The 20,553-nt window shown below is 38.5% G+C and overlaps 1 protein-coding gene and 1 long non-coding RNA gene across 4 annotated transcripts in view; one reads left to right on the top strand and one right to left on the bottom strand.

Annotated features, from left to right (window-relative positions):
* SLC12A1 (solute carrier family 12 member 1) overlaps positions 1 to 20,553 on the top strand; it is a 90,274-nt gene that overhangs the window by 952 nt on the left and 68,769 nt on the right. The window contains exons 2-5 of one of the 3 annotated variants that reach the window (XM_035708919.2): positions 284 to 914; positions 12,356 to 12,490; positions 12,641 to 12,716; positions 17,621 to 17,716. In XM_035708919.2, the coding sequence (XP_035564812.1) occupies positions 495 to 914; positions 12,356 to 12,490; positions 12,641 to 12,716; positions 17,621 to 17,716 (727 nt within the window). In that variant the 5' untranslated portion in view covers positions 284 to 494. Of the gene's footprint in view, positions 1 to 283; positions 915 to 12,355; positions 12,491 to 12,640; positions 12,717 to 17,620; positions 17,717 to 18,249; positions 18,346 to 18,869; positions 18,966 to 20,553 lie in introns of all 3 variants that reach the window. The other 2 variants (XM_035708920.2, XM_035708921.2) reach the window with 2 other exon arrangements.
* On the bottom strand, positions 9,166 to 19,192 carry LOC118352920 (uncharacterized). The gene is made up of 4 exons (XR_004810872.2): positions 17,790 to 19,192; positions 17,259 to 17,336; positions 15,599 to 16,116; positions 9,166 to 9,242 (listed from the first exon to the last, which is right to left on the bottom strand). It is a non-coding gene; the product is annotated as an uncharacterized LOC118352920 (long non-coding RNA).

The following is a 20,553-nucleotide window of genomic DNA, read 5'->3' on the forward strand; positions in this document are numbered from 1 at the left end:
TTTTCTAAAATCATATTAAATCCAACTGCAATGAGTCTAAGCAAGTCCTATAAACAAAGATAACAGTTTCATGACTGCATTGAAAATTGTTTGCTTAAGCAGGCCCCTAGTTATTTATTATTGGATTTAATTGCTCAGGTGACTAAAGTTCCTGGACAGGTAATTTTTAATGAAATGAATTTAAAATTGTATGTCTTGCGACATAAAACTGTTCCGTCATACCCTTATCCCTACTTAAGTGTATTTCTATTTCTTGAAGTTTAATTTTCTTTTTCAATGGCAGCTTCGAAGAACATTCTGAAGATTATATAGGGGACAATGCATCAAGAATCTATTTATTGAGTCCTTCTAGAATAAAAGCCAGGAACTCCCTAATATAAACACATTAGTGTTTATTTTGAGGAGGAAATACAAAGATTAAAAAAAGAATAGACTAGTCAAAAAAAAAAGAAAGAAAGAAAGAAAGAAAAAAAAAAAGAAATCCACTTTGGAAGATGTCTCTGAACAACTCTTCCAATGTGTTTCTGGATTCAGTGCCCGGTAATAGCAATCGCTTTCAAGTTAATGTCATAAATGAGAGCCATGAGAGCAGCGCCGCTGTGGATAACAACACCGACCCTCCACATTATGAGGAAACTTCTTTTGGGGATGAAACCCAGAACAGATTCAGAATCAGCTTTAGGCCTGGGAATCAGGAGTGCTATGACAATTTCCTTCAGAATGGAGAAACTGCTAAGACAGATGCCAGTTTTCATGCTTATGATTCTCACACAAACACATACTACCTACAAACCTTTGGCCACAACACTGTGGATGCTGTTCCCAAGATTGAGTACTATCGCAACACGGGTAGCATCAGCGGGCCCAAGGTCAACCGACCCAGCCTGCTTGAGATTCACGAGCAACTTGCAAAGGTAAGCTTCAGGGCACAGGCAAGTATCTTCCCTTACTCCTTCAGGTGATCTCCTGCTCTGTAATAGTGCAATGAATGTCACAGTGTCTGGTGGAGGGGTCTATTCCAAACCACCCTTCTTCCTTCCACCACAGGCTCTAGTTTCCAAGAACCAGAAAATGCAGAGAATCGTCTCACAAATACTCACTGACTAAGCACAGAGAACTCAAGAATTAGCTCTGAAAGTTAGGCAATGTGTCGTATCCTGTTTATGTTTTCGTCCACTCGTTTGCACACTTGGTTAAACACGTCCAGCTAAATGCTAAGCTGGTTTCACCGTAGTATCAATGCCTCCACAACAGTTTAAAAAAAAGGGGGGGCGGGGAATCACTGGCACTTGCAGTAGTTAATACTGTGGTGCCAGCCTTTAGAGCACACGGGTATTTTATATTCTTTAGAGAGCGAAGATTTGTAAGATTCAGCGTTTTATCCCTTCCTCTTCAAAACTTTGCCTGAGGCTCCTGAATGCACTTAAGCATGTAAAAGTAACTAAATTAAATTTAAGTACAGAAGCAACAGACGTGGCTAAACTTTTCATTATTTAAGGAATATAGCCAGGGTTCCCAAATCTGCTAGAAGCATGAGGCAGCACTTTTTCTAATCTTGTAGCAAATCAGTTATAAACTTGGTAGATTTCTTCTTCTCTACCTTGCTCTAAAATGGTTTGAAGCACTTCATCTTCCTAGAGCACAGTTTGGAATGAATATCATTCTTTTTTTTTTTTTTTTAAGATTTTATTTATTTATCATGAGAGAGAGAGAGAGAGAAAGAGAGAGGCAGAGACATAGGCAGAGGGAGAAGCAGGCTCCATGAGGAAGCCCGATGTGGGACTCGATCCCAAGGCTCCAGGATCACGCCCTGGGCCGAAGGCAGGAGCTAAACTGCTGAGCCACCCAGGGATCCCCTGAATATCATTCTTTATGGATATAATTACTTGCTAAAAAAGAGTAATTAGCTGTCACATAGCCAAATGGAGTTTACTTTTGCTCAAGTGTTGAGGTAAAATAAAAAATGGACTGAAACAATTCCTTTCGTATTCATTCATTAAACAATTTTTTAAAATTAATCAATTACCCACCCTCGGGAGTCTGGGAATATTGCTTCACGAAAGACACTAATAAAAGTGAAAATGCCCCTTTAGTTTCTTTTCATTCTTCTTTCCACAAGGAAACTCATCTCTAAAACTACACAGGGCCCCTGACTCTGCATCCCACCACCAGAGACTGAGGGACTTCTTGAGGAAACCCCATGTTGGGAACTCTACCTTAACCTTTCTCGCAACAAGTCTTACTTGTTCCATATACCATATTGGCAACATTCGGCTGAATACTGGTTTCTTTACACATGTAAGATTTAGGCTTTATCTGGGATATTTAGTGTTTTCATCAAAGGCAGTTAGCAATGTGACAATGTCAGAAGAAAAATAGCAGCCCCCATTAAGAATTTTGAGAAAAGGGTTGATTTGAAGTTCCTGAAATCGGACTGAGGTGTCACTTGGCTTTCTGTAGGAAAGAGGAGAGAAGAGAGAAATGGGAGAAGGAAAAGAGGGAAAAGTTGGTTGTGAGAAGGGAGCACGGGAGTTTTCAAGATATGGGAAAAGCAGAAAAAGAAATTTAGGACATTATACAGAGCTTTCAATTTATGCTGAAGAAGTAAAATGAGCCAAAGTTATCTTTAAAAAAAACCTAAAATTATCTCCCATCATAATCAAACTCATTACACATGATAATTTTTAAAGCTTCATCCTTTGTAAAGTCACCATCAAAATTTAAATATTCTCACTCACATTCCTCCCCCAATTTACAACAAAGCAAAGTAAAACTCTAATTCCATTAAAAAGGGAATTGAGCAAACTCACATGGATCTTTCGACTAATGTTGAGAGAAACGTAGCTTATTTATGATTCCTAAAGCCACAGTTTATGTAAATCTTTACATTAGGGGAAAAAAATTCTCAGGGAACAATGGTCACTTGTTCAAAAGCCATCTGAATGACCATGATAGAAACGCAATACATGCATTTGACAGATTGCAAAGCTGTTTGTGACATCGTATTCTTTTTGAAAAGATAAAATGAGACAAAGAATTAACTTTGACTCAAAGCTCTTTTGTATTCTTTTTGTGACATCGTATTCTTTTTGAAAAGATAAAATGAGACAAAGAATTAACTTTGACTCAAAGCTCTTTCTTCTCATCTGCAAAGGAATAGCAAATTAAATAGTTTAAAAATTAGCTTTGGTCCTAGAGTGCGTGGGTGGCACAGTCTGTTAAGCATCTGACTAGGTTTTGGCTCAGGTCCTGATCTCAGAATGGTAAGATGGGCTCTGCACTCAGTGTGAAATCTGCTTGAGATTCCCTCTGCCCCTCCTGCTTGTGCTCTCTATCTTTAAAACAAACAAGTAAAATTATTTCAAAAAATTAGGTTTAGGGGATCCCTGGGTGGCGCAGCGGTTTGGCGCCTGCCTTTGGCCCAGGGCGCGATCCTGGAGACCCGGGATCGAATCCCACGTCGGGCTCCCGGTGCATGGAGCCTGCTTCTCCCTCTGCCTGTGTCTGTGCCTCTCTCTCTCTCTCTTTCTCTCTCTCTCTCTGTGACTATCATAAATAAATAAAATTTAAAAAAAAATTAGGTTTAGGCCCAGTGCCCTGAATAATCATTCTGAATGAATGAGTATAGTAATAAGTCACTCTTTTTATGAATTTAGCCTGCACTCATCAACATTCATCTTGATTAAATCATACAGAAGTATCAACAAATTGGGAGCAGAATTCAAATACAGAATCTACATTCTAGTGTTTCTAAAACTCTAGGGCCCAGTTCACCTCTCTATATGTTCTACTTCTGTACTATCCTTTGATACCAGACATGAACAATCCAGGCCTTCTTCAATTCACCTCTTTCTTCCTTGTTAGTGATTTTGATCCTATTTCCCCCTGCTTACTTCCCCATAAAAGATGAAGACCTAGAGTGGAATGGAGCTGTGGAATGGAGCAGCTAATGCTGCTACCTCCTTGTGGTCCTTGACATGTTTATGGTGGTCCCTCAAACTACAGCTAGAAATCACCAATAGAGAAAACATTGTATAATAATGCTCAGACACATCACAGATTTTGTATGCAAAAAATTATAATGCGAAAAAAATTATGACTAAGTTATAATGTTTACTTAAACAATTTAAAAATGGGAAGCAATAGACATAGTACAAATTTGGTGACTTATTTTTGTACCCATGATTCTAATGCTTTAAAAAGCCATATAGTAATGATACATTCATACTAAATGACAGGACATATTTAGACAGAAACCAGTTGGATTTGCGCAAATCCTGGTTATTACTTCCAAGTCAGAAAAAAATTACATGACAACGTTTACCTAGTAGTAGAAATGAAAAGTAGGTTTAAAAGACATTATTTCAAGACTACCTTAACTGAAGCTCTAGGAATGATACATATTGACAAAATTTGTAATCCCAATGATTTGAGATCATAGTTAAATAAATCTTTTCATTTTCTATGTAGTAAAGAGCTAAATGCCTAGACGGGTGGCTATGAATTATGGATTTCCAAAAACTCTAGTTAAAAGCAGGAAAAAAATGACTCCATCTTTTGCTTTCTCTGCAATATTATACAAGCTACATAACTCCAACTGATATTGTAGGATGTTTGTGAGTACTATAATTTTTATGTATATACAGTCTAGTATGTTGACTATAATGGATGGAAACTCAATAAATGATTGTTGATAATGATGACGGAAATTTTTGTATTAGCTGATTTTTATTTAAAAAGTAAAATATGGGCAGCCCAGATGGCTCAGCGGTTTAGTGCCACCTTCAGTACAGGGCCTGATCCTGGAGACCCGGGATTGAGCCCCACGTCAGGCTCCCTGCATGGAGCCTGCTTCTCTCTCTGCCTGTGTCTCTGCCTCTCTCTCTCTCTCGCTCTCGCTCTCTCTCTCATTCTGTCTCTCTCATGAATAAATAAAATCTTTAAAAAAATAAATAAATAAAATAAAAAGTAAAATATACACTGATAAAACATTTAACAAGTACTAAAAAATATAGAGATGCCTCTTATCTCATAAAGATCTTCAGTTAGTCTCTAAATGACAATCATTATTGGCAGTTTCTTATAAATCCTTCGAGAAATTTTCTATGCCTATACAAACATACTTATTTAAGTATCTATATTACTATCTATCTAATTTTCTGTCTATATTTTTTAAACACACATTGAAGCATATTTTTTTACACATTGTCCTGTTTTCACTAAATAATATACATTGGACTTCTTTCCATATCAAAACATGTATAATGATTATTAAACACCTGGCAAAGATTAATCTAATATTTTTACTTTGTAAAAATAATTCTATTTTTTGTGTCCAGTATAATCCTGTGGCCACCTTTTTAAACACAGTTCCTAACTACAGAGCTAACCAAAATGGATCTCCTTTTCAGCCTTACTAACCACCATTGTTGTTACAGAAAAATATATTATATAGAAACTGGGAAAACATATAGCCCTTCTATCAAAGTCCGTGTTCTCATGTCATTGAAATAAATTGTCTATGAAAAAGTATCAAATACTATAAAAATTAAGATAGAAATATTGTTTTTAAGGAAACCAACCATTTACAAACCAACGGAAACAAAAACAGTGGAATGACTTCACACTGGGGCCATTAGGCTGTTAGCAACAAAAAGTAATTTGTGAATAAAAAGCATTAGGAATAGTGATTTGTAGAATCAAACTCTGTTGTAAAAACAAACTTTTTATTGAGAATTTTTTACCTATCAGGGTGCTCACACTTGGCAAATTCTCATTCAATCCTTAGAACGATTCTTCAAAGTAGGTACTGTTATTATTGCTATCTTATGGATAGCAAAGATTTTATAAAATCCTATGAATCCTTTAGAAGAGAAAACAAAACTTAAGTCAATAAACTTCCAAAGTCAAGTCATGTGTCTAATAAGTTGAGCCCAGTCTGCGTGACTCCAGAGTCCATGTACTTTCCATCTTCAGCTTACTCTCCCATAGCACTCTGCCTTAGCTCATCTGACAGCTACAGGAAATAGTGGAACTCAGGCCCAAAGAAGAAATTGTATCTCAGTCCTAATGGGTAGAACAAGAGATTCTGATTCCTTTCCTGGAGATGTGCCTAAAGATAATGTTGCTTCTCCTACAGAATTAATTTTTTTTAAGATTTTTATTTATTTATTCATGAGAGACACACAGAGAGAGGCAGAGACATAGGCAGAGGGTGAAGCAGACTCCCTATGGGGAGCTTGATGCAGAACTCAATCCCAGGACCCCAGGATCATGACCTGAGCCAAAGGCAGATGCTCAACCACTGAGCCACCCACTGTTCCTCTCCTACAGAATTACTTGTAGGTCTCAATCATTTCCTGTCATCATCAAAAGCATTTATTAGCTTTCTATTTACAAGAACTGCTGTACACAGTGAGCTAAAGAGATTTGATCTCTACTCCCCAGAATTTTATATGTCAAATATCATTGTTATGGGTAGAAATAAAGGACATGTAGTCAAATATGCACACAAAGCATAAAACCACAGAAACTAGTGTATAAATGCTTATATTCTGTAAAATGACAAACAAAAGTATACAAGTGCATTCTCTGAAAAATAATAGTTTCTAAAGTGTTGCAAAGTTAAAATTTGGAACTTTAGCATTCAAATTGAGGGTATCCAAAATTGGAAATATCATGAAGCCAAATAAATGCCTCAATTGAAATCCAGTAAGGATTAGTGGCCACTTCTAAAATATTTTTTGGAGTGAAAATTTGCAACTAGAGACTCAGAATCTAATATTTACTAGAAGTTTTAGTTGTAGTTTTTAGTATTCAGTAATAGATGGTGAGTAAACTAGGGGTTTCCTTGAAGTATATATGGAAAGTATTAAGAATCTTTAAGTTTTTTTTTTCTTATGCTGTTTATTTCACGCATAGTTATCTTTTGGCCTAAGTTATCAAAAATATAAGTCCATTTGTGTGTGAGCTACATATTTTCAGACACAGTAAAATACTGAGATTATAAATGGTGACCATTGGTAGTGATTTAGAGGCATGGTTTATCTGTTGAAACAAGGAAGAAAAACCCCTCATTTTCATAATTTTAAATACTCCCCTATATCACAAAGGGCTAGTAATGTATAAATATAATAACATTGATCAACAAGATATAGAAATGTGACTAGACTCATGCTTTTCATTCTGAAATGAACCTTAGGAACTGATTCTTACTAGCATTGGTTTTAAAATAATCCCAGGGTTGTGAGAGGTTTAAATAGAATAATATTGGCCATGTGTTGATAATTATTGAAGTTGAATGATAGGCACATGAGATCTAATTATTCTCCCAACTACTGCATATATTTAAATATTTCAAGAACGTTTAAAACAATTGAGAGGGAATTCTGTAGTCCTAAATATTTATGGAGCTACTTCTCAGTGATGTGCTAAGGTTCCTACCATCCCAAGATTAAACAGTAAAAACCTAAAAACATGTATAGTAGCTAATATTATCTAGTTAGAATTTATATAATTTATAGAATAATTTATAGAATTATAGAATAAATATACTTATTTTTTTTCTTCTTTGATAACAGCTAGAAAGTATTTGTCATTTTTATGGGGTCTGAAAAATCACACATTTTATGTTAAATAAAATAATTTATGTGATTGAAGCTTCACTAATTTATCAATATTGGAGGGGAGACATGGCCTATTTCTTTCTTTCTCTTTCTTTCTTTCTTTCTTTCTTTCTTTCTTTCTTTCTTTCTTTTGCACTTCATTTTACCTTCTCTGAATACTTAATGCACAGGTAAAACTTTTGGTAAATAAATAATCATTCCCTAAAGCTATGCAATTTAAAATGCATTTACGAAAGGTGGAAGGGTCATCATTTATGGTAATGGAGTGTGAACAAACAAATTAATTCAAAGTATGAGGGGAAAACTGGTTTCAGGCAGCAATCATAAAACTTTTAGTCTTTGAGACTTTGGTCCCAAGTACATGCACCAGCCAGGAGCCTGCCAGCCACTGGTTATAGCTCACAGCCATCAAGTACCCACAAACCCTCGACCCAAAGTCTTTTCAGTACTTTGATGATAAGTTGACTTTATAATTGCCGTATGGACTTACAAAGGAGGCATTTATTAAAGAGTGAAACCAAATTTTGCTTTGCCACGTTAGAAGAGAAGATGACAAACATAGAAAAATGATTTTGCCTTAGAGTAAATTACTTCAAAGTAAGATTTTCAGAAAACCCATTGGATTTATCCTCCTTGGCAGTATCCAGGAAAGGTTAAGTAACTTGCTGGAGGACACACCCTGAATTAATTGCATAGCTGAAACTAGATTCCAAGTCTCCTAGTTCATATGGTACAGTGATTTTTCAGCTCCTGTAAGAGAGTAAGCAATGGAAATGGATTCTGTACTTATAAATTTACTACCAGCCCTTTATAGTCAAAAGAAGAAATATACATTTAAAGGTTTTTTCCCCTCTATGGCATGCATATATTAAAAACTTTGAAACTCGAGCAGTTTGAACACATTCAACGAAGAAAGAGTTGACCATCTACATTGACTCTATTTTTGAATAGTTTTAGATATTTATTGCCTTACAAACTTCCATAAATGATGATTTCCCTGATATGCCTGCATAGAATATTCCTTTTGCTTCATATTGTGATGTCCTAGTGATAAATTGAAGAACTGTTAAGTTGTGCCCAGAAGGGCATCTACCGGATAAAAATGTCCATTTAAGGGGAAATTTTAAACATCTTATTCATCCTTTAGCCTCTTTTGTAAGATTTTTTTTTAACATCATTGGTATTCTCATTAATCCAGATGTAAGGGTCACGGTTACCTTCGGAGTTCAGCCAGGAATAAAGCAATTTCCTGGACCAAACCCTCAAGTTCAGGTTTAATCAGAAAACATAGGTTTTATTCCCAAGATTGCCTTTAAAAAGCAAGTGACTAGGGTTCTGTCTCATGGGATCCCCAATTAACCGAGGAAAAGGAAATTGCCTTCTCCTTGAATGAGTAGCTGCTGATAGTCTGGCCGTGAGATCTTGATTAACTAGAATATTGACAATTTTAAAAGTTTTTCTCTAATCAAGTCAAATAAATGAATTTCTTAACCAAATAATCTCTTCAACATTCATGGGCATTTTAACACATACCTCAATTCTCTGCTCTCATTGATTTTCTAGTTACGGAAAATGAAGTTACATCTGAATCACTCAGCTGCCTTATGAGTATAGAATCTATTCAGAGAAAAATAGAATTTTTAATTGCCTGGAAAAAAAACTTCAAATGTTTCATCCATCTCTAATAGACTGCAGTGTATAGACAGGTGCACTCCAATATGATAGCGCAAGCCACATGCGGCTATTGAGCACTTGAAACGTGGCTAGTACAAATTGAGATGTGCTATCAGTGTAAACTACACACCAGATTTCAAAGGCATAGTGTGAAAAAAAAAATGTAAAATGTCTCATTCATATTTTTTATTGATTTTATGTTGAAATAATATTTTATATAGGTCTATTAAGTAAAGTACATTATTTTTTAAAATTTATTTATGAGAGAGAGAGAAAGAGGCAGAGACACAGGCAGAGGGAGAAGCAGGCTCCATGCAGGGAGGCTGACATGGGACTTGATCCTGTATCTCCAGGATCAGACCCTGGGCTGAAGGCGGCACTGAACCGCTGAGCCACCTGGGCTACCCGTAAAGTACATTATTAAAACAGCCCATGATCAGGTTCCTCCTACAAGGTGGGATGCCACTATAGCTAATGAATATTACATTGCAAAGACTGAGAAAATGATATTGTACAAAAGTTAAGTGTATTTTTAAAATTTAAAAATCCAAATCTGAATTCATTTATTTCACTAATTTCCTTTCACTTTTTTAAAAGGAGCTACTGGAAATTTTTGAATTACATACATGACTTGCATCTCTAGCTGGTACAGATAACCAGTTTCTGCCCTGCTGGTTCAGCCTCAATTTCTGTGGACTTTGTTTACCCGTATCTAATATTGGTGTGAACATATTGTGTCAGCCTTCAATTATCTGCGCAAATAGGGACTGAGGATGCTTTAAATTAAGAGATTCCTAAAAATTAATTAATTAATTAATTAATTAAGATATTCCTCAGGTAATTAAAGGCAATATTATAACTATTAATTTCATTCAGTTTTACTCTGAATACTACCAGAAAATAGTAAGATGATCTGACTTGAGATTCATTCTCTTCCCCTCCTTTTTTAAATGTGGGTTATAGAGAGGAAACAATGAGAAATGAAATACCCAATAGGGATGAAGAAAGAGAAAAGAAATAGGAGGCAAGAATGGATAAGAAACTGGGTCATCTGTTCTTAAGTGGTAGAGCTTGGGTGGCCTTCAAATCTACTTTATGGATTCAGTAATGTTTTCTGATGACCTGCAGTATGGTAGGTTCTTGGTTGATATTGAGAAGTAGCCCACATCCTTACCACATTGTATTGCACTGGTTACCCAAGTGGCTTACTAGTGTGAAAAAAAAATCTTGTGGAATAACAAAGCTGGAAGAAATCCTTACTTACATAGATAAGTACAAAAAACATGGAGAGAAGAAGTCAGTCACTTGGAGCAAATAGCCCAAATTAGAGTCAGCTTACAGTAGGTATGCTAATGATACACCAAAGCCCAAAGAAGCAATAACCCTTAAGCATGGCAAGGACGAGAACTTTGGTCACCTTCAAATAAAGTCCTTCTAATAAATATTGGATATTTATTTCACACCAGACCCATTTTAGAAGGGAAAAATAATTGCCCTTGTCTGAGACTTCTTTAGCTAGGAATGTGGGAACACATCATCCCGGCCTTAAAATAATTTAGGTCGCTTAACTAGGATAAAGTTGTTCTTTAATAATGATAATTAAGTGCTGAATCTAAGAGACTTCCCCAGTGGTTTCAACCCCTTACTGGAAAAGTTTGTTTTGGGGGAATTCAGTGGGTAACTCAGTCTAACCATGAGAGTCAGGTGGGTGCCAGGTAGACTAAATTAAGTAGATGCATCTTAAATTATTCAAAGTCACATCTAACAGAGAAATTAGGGTTGTTCTTACCTTGAGAGAAGCAGAGCTATTTCCTTTCCCCATTAAATTCAGATTATCCTACTGACAAGGAAGGTCTTCAAAATCAGGTCACCAAAAACCACTAAATAAGCTTTTGACATTTTTTATACAACTCATTTTTTACTTCTACTCAGCTTACCTTTTAGTAGTCAGTCAGTCATGAGAACTTCTTACTCTTTGTGCGATACTACCAGCACATCCAGCAATTCTCAGGCAAAGGCCTATCAAGTCTGAAAGAAACTTCCTTTATAGGAATAACATTCTTGTTGCCAAATAGTCCCTTTAAATCTTTTTAGAACTGTAACCCTTTTTCTGCTTGTTTTTGAATAAAATGCTTCTATGTGTTCTTTCATTCAATCTTCTTAAAGATGATGATTATAGAGACTTTACTATCATTATTTTATTTTATTTTTTTTAATAAATTTTTTTTAATTTTAATTTATTTATTTATGATAGTCACAGAAAGAGAGAGAGAGAGAGGCAGAGACACAGGCAGAGGGAGAAGCAGGCTCCATGCACCGGGAGCCCAATGTGGGATTCGATCCCGGGTCTCCAGGATCGCGCCCTGGGCCAAAGGCAGGCGCTAAACCGCTGCGCCATCCAGGGTTCCCCAACTATCATTATTTTAGGTGAATAAAGTAAAGTCCAGGGAGGTTAATGGAAAGACGTCCAGATAGTCGGCATCAATGAGATTAACCTCCTACCATGCCTCAAAGACCCTGATTCACTTTTTTTAAGCTTTTATTTATTTATTCATGAGAGAAAAATAGAGAAGCAGAGACATAGGCAGAGGGAGAAGTAGGCTCCCTGGGGAGCCCGATGCGGGACTGGATACCAGGACCCCGGGATCATGACCGGAGTCAAAGGCAGACGTCCAACCACTAAGCCACCCAGGTACCACTTCATTCACTTTTGATAGGCTTTCTGCCCCACCTTTACTTTCTTTTTCTCTCCTTTGTTCTTTTTGTATTCTAGACGTACCCAAATCTGACCATTTTCTCCTAAGGTAATATTTTCGCCAGTTGAACTGCCCAAGCTCCTTTGCCACCCTCACAGTCTCACTGTGCCTGAAGTCACTCATAAAATGAACTCACCAGCTCCCAGGGGGAAAAAAATTATTACCTTATTCAAATGCTAGAATGTTTCCTTTTGTGTGTATGTCTAAAATTTTATGTCAATTGTTTTGATTTGCCTTTGGAAGTTCTATGGGCCCCTGTGTTGACCAAACATTGTGTTTTTGCTACCTGTACAAATGCAGAATGTGGCAGTGGCACCCGGCTCGGTTGACAGGGTTGCTAACGGTGATGGGATGCCTGGAGATGAAGAAGCTGAAAACAAGGAAGGGGAGGATAAAGCCGGCGCTGTGAAGTTTGGATGGGTGAAAGGTGTGCTGGTGAGAAAGCTCCTATGTTTCCACCTGAAATCTGTTTGTTCGGTGTCCTCAGAGACTGTTAGCAAAGCCCCATAGCAGAGCTGCAGAGCCAGCTAGGTTTTGCCGCACTACCATGTCTGACGTCCCTTTCCATGCCCCTTCAACCCACAGGTAAGATGCATGCTGAACATCTGGGGTGTCATGCTCTTCATTCGCCTCTCCTGGATTGTTGGAGAGGCTGGAATTGGTAAGCCTTCTCCCCATCCCCCGCGTAGAGTTTTCAATGTCAGCTATAAACTCCATAAGCAACTTGTTTTGACCACGAATGCTGAATGTGAGCTCAAGGTCACAGAAGGAATCTGCGCTCCAGCTCTTTAACGTTGCCTCTTGGACAATGTTTGTCACAGAGGAAAAGTGAAGCGTTAACTTCTGGAAGACTGGAATTTTCCAGCTTGCCGACCATATAAATGCTCATGCAAATATTTCTATCTTTTCTTCGAGTTTTAGGTATACCAATACATAGAGACATGTATATGTGAAATAGCACTGTTCAGATTTGGGGACATACTGACATGTGGCATCCCCCTTATTGATTATTGGCAAAATTTCACTTGACAAAAACAGCTTGTGGGAAAAGTGGTAACAGCATGACCTGACTCATGCTGAATTAGTTGGACATTTTCCAAAGAAAATAATTGTGTTACTTTCAGGTGCCGGTGGTAAGAAAACAAAGGTTAATAAAATATTGCCAGGTAGAGGCTTAAAAATAATAGATAAAATGACTAAGATAACATATGTAACTATTACTAATTTTTCTAAAGGAAAATGCATGACGTTGAAATTATTTCCAGTGATTATTTGATGTTTTTAAAGGTGGTATTTTATTTAAAATATCATTTCCTGTGGCAAGCTTTTTATTTTATTGGGAGCATATTGGTAAAAGTTATATAAAAAATTTATTTTAGGGATCCCTGGGTGGCGCAGCCGTTTGGCGCCTGCCTTTGGCTCAGGGCGCGATTCTGGAGACCCAGGATCGAATCCCACGTCGGGCTCCCGGTGCATGGAGCCTGCTTCTCCCTCTGCCTGTGTCTCTGCCTCTCTCTCTCTCTCTCTCTCTCTCTCTCTGTGACTATCATAAATAAATAAAAATTTAAAAAAAAAATTTATTTTAAATTTTAATTTATCAAAGTCCCTGATTTAATGTGATACAAATTAATGATGTTCCACTCTATACATGGGAAATACATTATAGATCCACTTTTGGAGAAGCCAAATAAATCATTAGTATCGAGAACATAGAGCTTCAGATGTGCTTTTAGATACTGCTCCAGAATGTATCTTAATTCACATTCAAAGGTACTTGGTCATTATTTATTGCCTTTGCTCGTCAAAACATATTGAGCATCACCAGAAGACTAACTCGCAACAAGAAAGGGCTGAGCAGTAAATTGAAACACTGGAACCAGTTCCCATAGTTTTTCCATGTTTCATGTTTGGCAACTGTTGGGTTCCTGACAAAGGGCTGCTTGCCAGCTTTATGATGCATATCAAATGAATGCTTATAGCCACAGGGTACAAAATAAGTATATGCTGTTCCATGGAAAATCTGCATCTTAATATTGCCAAGTGTTTGCTCCAGGGTTTCATGCAAAATTAGTTTTTTAAGGGCAGTTTAGTAACTTATTGAGATCATCAAGCAACATTACTTTGTTTGGAGGTGTGAGTGTAGCCAAGGGCAAGAGTAATTCTTTCTAATGCAACTTATTTAACATCCATGCGTTTGGGCAATAATCTGAACTTTAATCAGATCTTACATTATTCTTCACAGTTTCATGCTTATTACAGAGTTATAAAATATGAAGAACCCTATCTTCTGCTAAACTGTATTGTACTTTCAGACATCAGTATTGTTTTAACAAGGACCTATTTATTTAAGTAGTCATACCCTACTTTAAATGGGTGTCTAGTGGATTTTCCTTTGAACAAGGGTTTGTTTGTTGTTTAGTTCTCATGGAGTAGACTTTAGTGAGTCATAGAAACTTATTACCACCCTTACTCAGTTTTACTGGCCTTTGCTGTGAAATTAAAGCTAAATGAGTTGATTAAGTCACCTTCTGGGTCCCATTTGGATTCCCTTTATTGGGTAAGAAAAGAAGCAAATACAAGTAGTTTCTCTTTGTTGTGGGGATAGTTTGGAGAAGAAACCTGAATACATTTTCAAGAGGAGACTCTGGGAACAAAGCCAGAAGGAAGCTGTAGCCGTGAGTCACTGTAGCTACAGCCCCTGGGTAGTCGTTCCAGGGCCATGAGTTTGGGCTGTCCTTTCTCCAAAAGCAAATGATAGAATAAACCACAAATGCCATTGAATTGGTCTTCTCTGACTCGGAGACTTTGGCTGGGGCAAGATAGTTTCTAATAAACATCAAGCATGGAAGAAGGATATGATGAAACAGGTATGACCTGAAGCAAGTCATTTATATACTCCATGAGTTTCATTTCCTCATCTGAAAATTAAGGAGCTGGATTAATCATTTCCCAATCAATTCTTTGAAGATAAAGCTAAAGAACCCTGCTGTCTAGGCAGACACAAAATGAGATAGGCTAAGGTAGTGCAGTAATCTTCAGACTGTGGGGTACCTGAGAATTACCCAGGAAGTTAGTTTACAAAACCACAGAATCCTGGGATTCTCTTTGAAGGATTCACACTCAGTGAGTCTGGGCATTTTTAATAAACACTTCAGGACTTTCCTGAAGTAGGTGATTCAAGGACCTCACTTGGAGACAACTACAAACTGAATGTTCTTGAAGCTGCCTCTTACCCTGGGATTTCATGTTTGACTGTGAGAGAAAAGCAAATCTCTTGCTGTTTAAATGTATAAAACTTTGTTCCAGGATTTCAAATGGTTTACAGAAATGTATACAATGCAAACAAATAAGTAAGAATTGTTGGGGAAATAGAAACGAAAGGAAAATAAGGGTAGGGAAATAATAAAGTCAGAGTAGCTTTAGTGTCCTGAAATGCAAACTATAGAGCTCTGTGTAGTTGCTGGGGTGAGCTAAACATTTGACATCAAATGTCCTCAAAACAAAATCAGAAGCAGTAGTGTGCAAAAGATAAGAAGAAATTACCTGTTGGGGTGCAAAGAACTGAGGCCACATGGTGAGGCAGAGGTGATGGTCACCACAGAATCCCTGCCGTACATTTGAAGAATTTAGTGCAACTGTTTCTCACAACACCAAACTTGAAGAGTCTTTAGGGACTGAAGCAATATGGTCCAAGTTTGCATCTCATGCCTACAGTTAGTCTCTTCCTATTGCACTTCAAACTGTAAAAGAGCCTGGAGACTTCTTATAGAGCCAAGATATAGCATGGAACATCAAGAAAGGCAGCCTCCAATGCCTTGTTTCCATTTCTGAATGTCCTTCCTTCTCCCAGGGCGTGGCCAGAGAGATCACAGCCTCCTTTAGAAGACTCCTGTTCTGATTATCTCTGGAATGAGAGAGCCTTCCAACAACAATTATGCAGCATCCATTTCATGTGGGGGAGCATACCTAACAGACCCAGGCGAGAGCATTCTGGCTAGAGCCAGGGTGATTTCAGTGCCTGTGACCCCACACATCTTTCTGTAACACTGGCAACCAACCACCTAACGAGAGAAAAACAATTGGAAGTTTATTAACTCACACATCACATGTACATATGAGAAGACTCAGCAATGAGTCATTCATTCAGAGGAGAGGGCTTACGTAGCATTTTTTTTCTCTCTTTTTTTAAGATTATTTATTTATTTATTCATGAGAGACAGAGAGAGGGAGAGAGAGAGGCAGAGACACAGGCAGAGGGAGAAGCAGGCTCCATGCAAGGAGCCCGATGTGGGACTCAATCCTGGGTCTCCAGGATCAGGTCCTGGGCTGAAGGCAGCGCTAAACTGCTGAGCCACCTGGGCTGCCCTTATGTAGCATTTTAATAAGAGAACAAGAGATTTTTGGAGAAGGAACAAGACAATGGAAAGGACTGAGTTTCTAGGGTGGCAAATTGCGGGAAGGCAGACACATGAGGAAAATAAGTAACGTTTGTTAGTAGGTTCCTCTCGTGCTACCCTAGCTAATAAGGCTCTAGAATTGGCTCTGACCATTACTTTCTGCCCTTCCCAGTATAGAGGAAAGTGGAGACCACTTTACAAACTTATATCTTGTTTTTAGGCAAAAAGGGGGAGGTATCTGCTTTTTTTCTGTCACCTTCAGTTCAAAATAATCTTTCTGCTAAAGTGGTACATTTTGGGGTAGCATATCATGCTACCCTTCAGTATCCTCTTGACTGTATGTTTTCTGAAGCTGAAAGCAGCCTTGTCTTTCTCTGAATTCCATTTATCACCTTCTCCCTCTTAGAATCATTGACCTTTGCACCATAAGATCCTTGAGGCAGCTTTCTTCATTTCATTTCATTTGTTCCTCGCATCTCACATGCTACCTGACACCAGCTGGATGTATAGCAGGCTTTCCGTGAACAACACCTATTTACAGCTATCGTGGACATGACGAAAAAGCAGGGCCACTGGTTGTGTACTATGTTCTACTCACCGTGCTAGCTAGCCAGACGTGTGCTTTCAAATTTCATTGCTCTTTTTGGTTCAGAAAATAAGTAACTTGCCAGAGGTCACATAGCCAATCGGTAAATGTAGTTCAATTTGAATCTTTCCACTTTACTTATCTGCCAGATGAACAATTTACTACATTGTATATAAATCTGCACTCCCAGACAACCAAATGTACATAAAAAGATAGTTACCTGGAAGGATGAACATTTACTCTCCAGTGATATTAGCGGCTTAGAATTGTATTGACCAATTTTTATGTCTGTAGGCATCTAGAACAACGTAAAAAATGGGGTTCACATTAAATTTTGACCAGCCATGGTTGTTCAGTTCTGGGCAATTTTCACTGCACATCTTAGCTCTCCAGTTTCTAGGATCTGTGCTGCTACAGGCAGAAACCTTCAAAGCTGAGCATTTACTCCGGTGGTTTCCAGGCCAACTTGTTAATTCAGATGTGGTCCTTTGGTGATTACCCTAGATTTGCTGGCTTTTATGTAAACGATCTAATGGATTGTTTCACTGTTTAATTGCCTTTATTTTTCCTCTCTCAACTGAGGTCTTGGTGTGATTATCATCGGCTTAGCCGTGACAGTGACTGGTATCACTGGTTTATCCACCTCTGCTATTGCCACAAATGGATATGTCAGAGGAGGTAATTAAACGTGTGACCTGCATGATCATTTGTAAGGTAAAGGCAACACAGGCTCAGATAGCTCACCACTGACCTTTCTGGAGTGTGTTCAAAGGTAATCCAAGTCCGTTCCTTTCTTTTCTCCTCCAGGCAAGAGAGATGCAAGAAAAATGGGGAAGGATTTAACCTTTGTCAAGCCCCCAACTTTCTCATTCAGGTTCCTCTCAAGCAAGAGAGAAGGTCAAATGTCATGTTTTCTCTTTTCACAGCCAGGGTAGTTCCTCTCCCAGGACACCAGCAGAAGTCAACTTTTCCTTTCCAGGGCTGCATTTTAGATTGTGTTTACTTTGGGAGACCATCCTTCATCATAATGAGCAGGCCTCCAACTTGATCTTTATGCCAGGCAAACCAGTTTCTCCGGAGCACAAAGCAACTCCACTGGGGCCCAAGGCGTGGAGGTGAAAACTTAAATCAGAGGCAGTATAGTTTGCAGCAATAGGGAATCCAAGTAAGAAAAGTAAAATGTACTATCTTTTATTTTTCATTGCTAACAGGTCTTGGAGTTCTCATAATTCTCCTTTCCACCATGGTAACTTCTATAACGGGGTTGTCAACTTCTGCAATAGCGACTAACGGGTTTGTTCGTGGAGGTAACATTTTTAAGATACCTAAATGCCCTCATCGCTTGCCACGGGTAGGAAAAGTTTTTATATACTTCTTTTTGACTGGAGCAAGCAAGTAGCCTCGATGTTTTTGATGCCTGGTGAACTACATAGGTGAGCTGGATGCAGAAGGAACCTAAGGTACCGTGAGTTCAGGCCTGGTCCGTGCTGGTCACCTATGGGATCTCCTCTAATGGACCTCTCTGGCACATTGCAGCTCGTGGCTTCCAGATGCTCAGATTCCTCTGGTGAATGTTTTCTTTTTCAGGCCAGTTTGCACACCCCTTGCCAGCAGTGTCTTGGGAAATGATCCCTGGACATGGCTTCAGTTTTAAAGTTCAGTACATTTCAGGGGCTCCTGAGACCTTCATGGACTGGGATCATTTAGAACATTTCAGGTTTTTCATGGGGAGACCAACTCTGCTGTGACAAGACTCAGACCACTGCTTCCTGAAGTGCTGGTGACTTCTTGATTTACCAGAACCAAACACTTTTCTTGGGGGATTTTGCAGGTCTCGGAGTCATCATCATTGGCCTGAGTGTGGTAGTGACAACACTCACAGGTATTTCTATGTCCGCTATTTGCACAAATGGAGTAGTAAGAGGAGGTAAGCCAATTCATTTGCTTATGACTACAAGCTTGGGTTACAAAGTCATGTCTAGAATTGGTTTAATGCTGGAAGCAAAATTTGCATATTCATAATTAGTCCCCAAAGCCTTAAAGCAAAGTGAACTAACCCAAATTTAAACATCAAGGCAAATTCTCTCAAATAAAATTAAGAGATCTCCAGAAGGTTTTCTTTGACCCATTTCCTGTGATTAAACATGTTTATAAAGAGTGACCAGGTGTCCAGAAAGAAGGAATAAATAATTACAGTAAAATACGTGGTTTCTTTGTGCCTTGGCTGAGCCCCACTGGCCCTCTCTCACGCCTACTCCGCACCCCAGCTGACACTTCCCATTTGGTAAGCCCTCAGAATTCACCCTAACACAATGCTCCCAGTGGCCCACAAGCCTGAGAGGATCCTTTAAAAGAAAATAGAAGCAAATAAACAGAACAAAAAGTTACTTTTAAATCTTCCAGGAATAAGCAGGACTAGCAGAAAGTGAAGAGGGTGAGTCTGTCATTGCTGCTGTAACTCATCTTCCCCTCTCCCATTCTATTTGGCTCCTGGGGCCTCAATCTTATTCAGATGTTCCTACCCAGGCCCTTCTAAGAGCATTCTCCCTCCCACAAACACATCCTCTCACAGCTTCCCCTGCCCCTCTCATTTTGATGAGGCCTAAGTCACTGGCTAGCTAATTTATTTAATGTAGTGTGGACAAAAGGGATAATGGAGATTTGCTCCACCAGAGAACTGGTTACATCTCTAAAGAGAGCTTTGACCCTTTACCCCAAAGGAGTTACAGTGGAGGAAATTCCTTTTCCATAAAAGACAGTTTTTGTTCTGTTTTGAGATGTTTGTTTGATATCATTCCCCTACCAGTTCTGTCCACCTCTGAGACTCGCTCGGTATAGGAAGACATTAGTTTGCGATGGTCTGTCGGAGCATCTAGCTACCTAGGCCTCTTGACATTTAGCCTTTTTTACCTGCTCTCAGCACCCTCTAGGAGTTAACCAACACAGCTCAGACTTTTGTGCACAGAAAGAAGTTCACAGCCATACACAGAACCATCTTTTCAAGGTCCAAAGGAGAAGCAATTGTTCCAAACCCTCCCAATCTTCCTTCCCATTTGCCATCCCCATATACAAATGGATATTTGGCAATAATCATGCCTTCTTGAGCTAAAAACATAGAGAACTCATTCCAATTTATAGAGTGGATAATGTGTAGCACTATACAGAAAACTTTGTAAAAAAGATTTATTAATTTATTCTGCGGGTGGTGGGGAGGGGCAGAGGGAGAGAGAAAATAGCAGACTCCAAGCTGAGAGCAGAGCCCAATGCAGGCCTCCACCCCAAAACCCTGAGATCACAACCTGAGCTAAAACCAAGAGTCTGCATTCAATGGACTGCGCCACCCAGGGGCTGTGTATACAGATACCTGTTTATGCAGCAAATATGTACCAGAAAGGAAGTTAGAATAGCAATGATAAACTTCACCTACTTCATTTTCTGCCTAGACCTGCCTGTTCCTGGAGATTTCAAATATAACATTTTACTTTGACTACATTATTGATTTAAACTTACCAGTG

This window comes from Canis lupus, chromosome 30 (genome assembly GCF_003254725.2).
Source record: "Canis lupus dingo isolate Sandy chromosome 30, ASM325472v2, whole genome shotgun sequence".
NCBI lineage: Eukaryota > Metazoa > Chordata > Mammalia > Carnivora > Canidae > Canis > Canis lupus.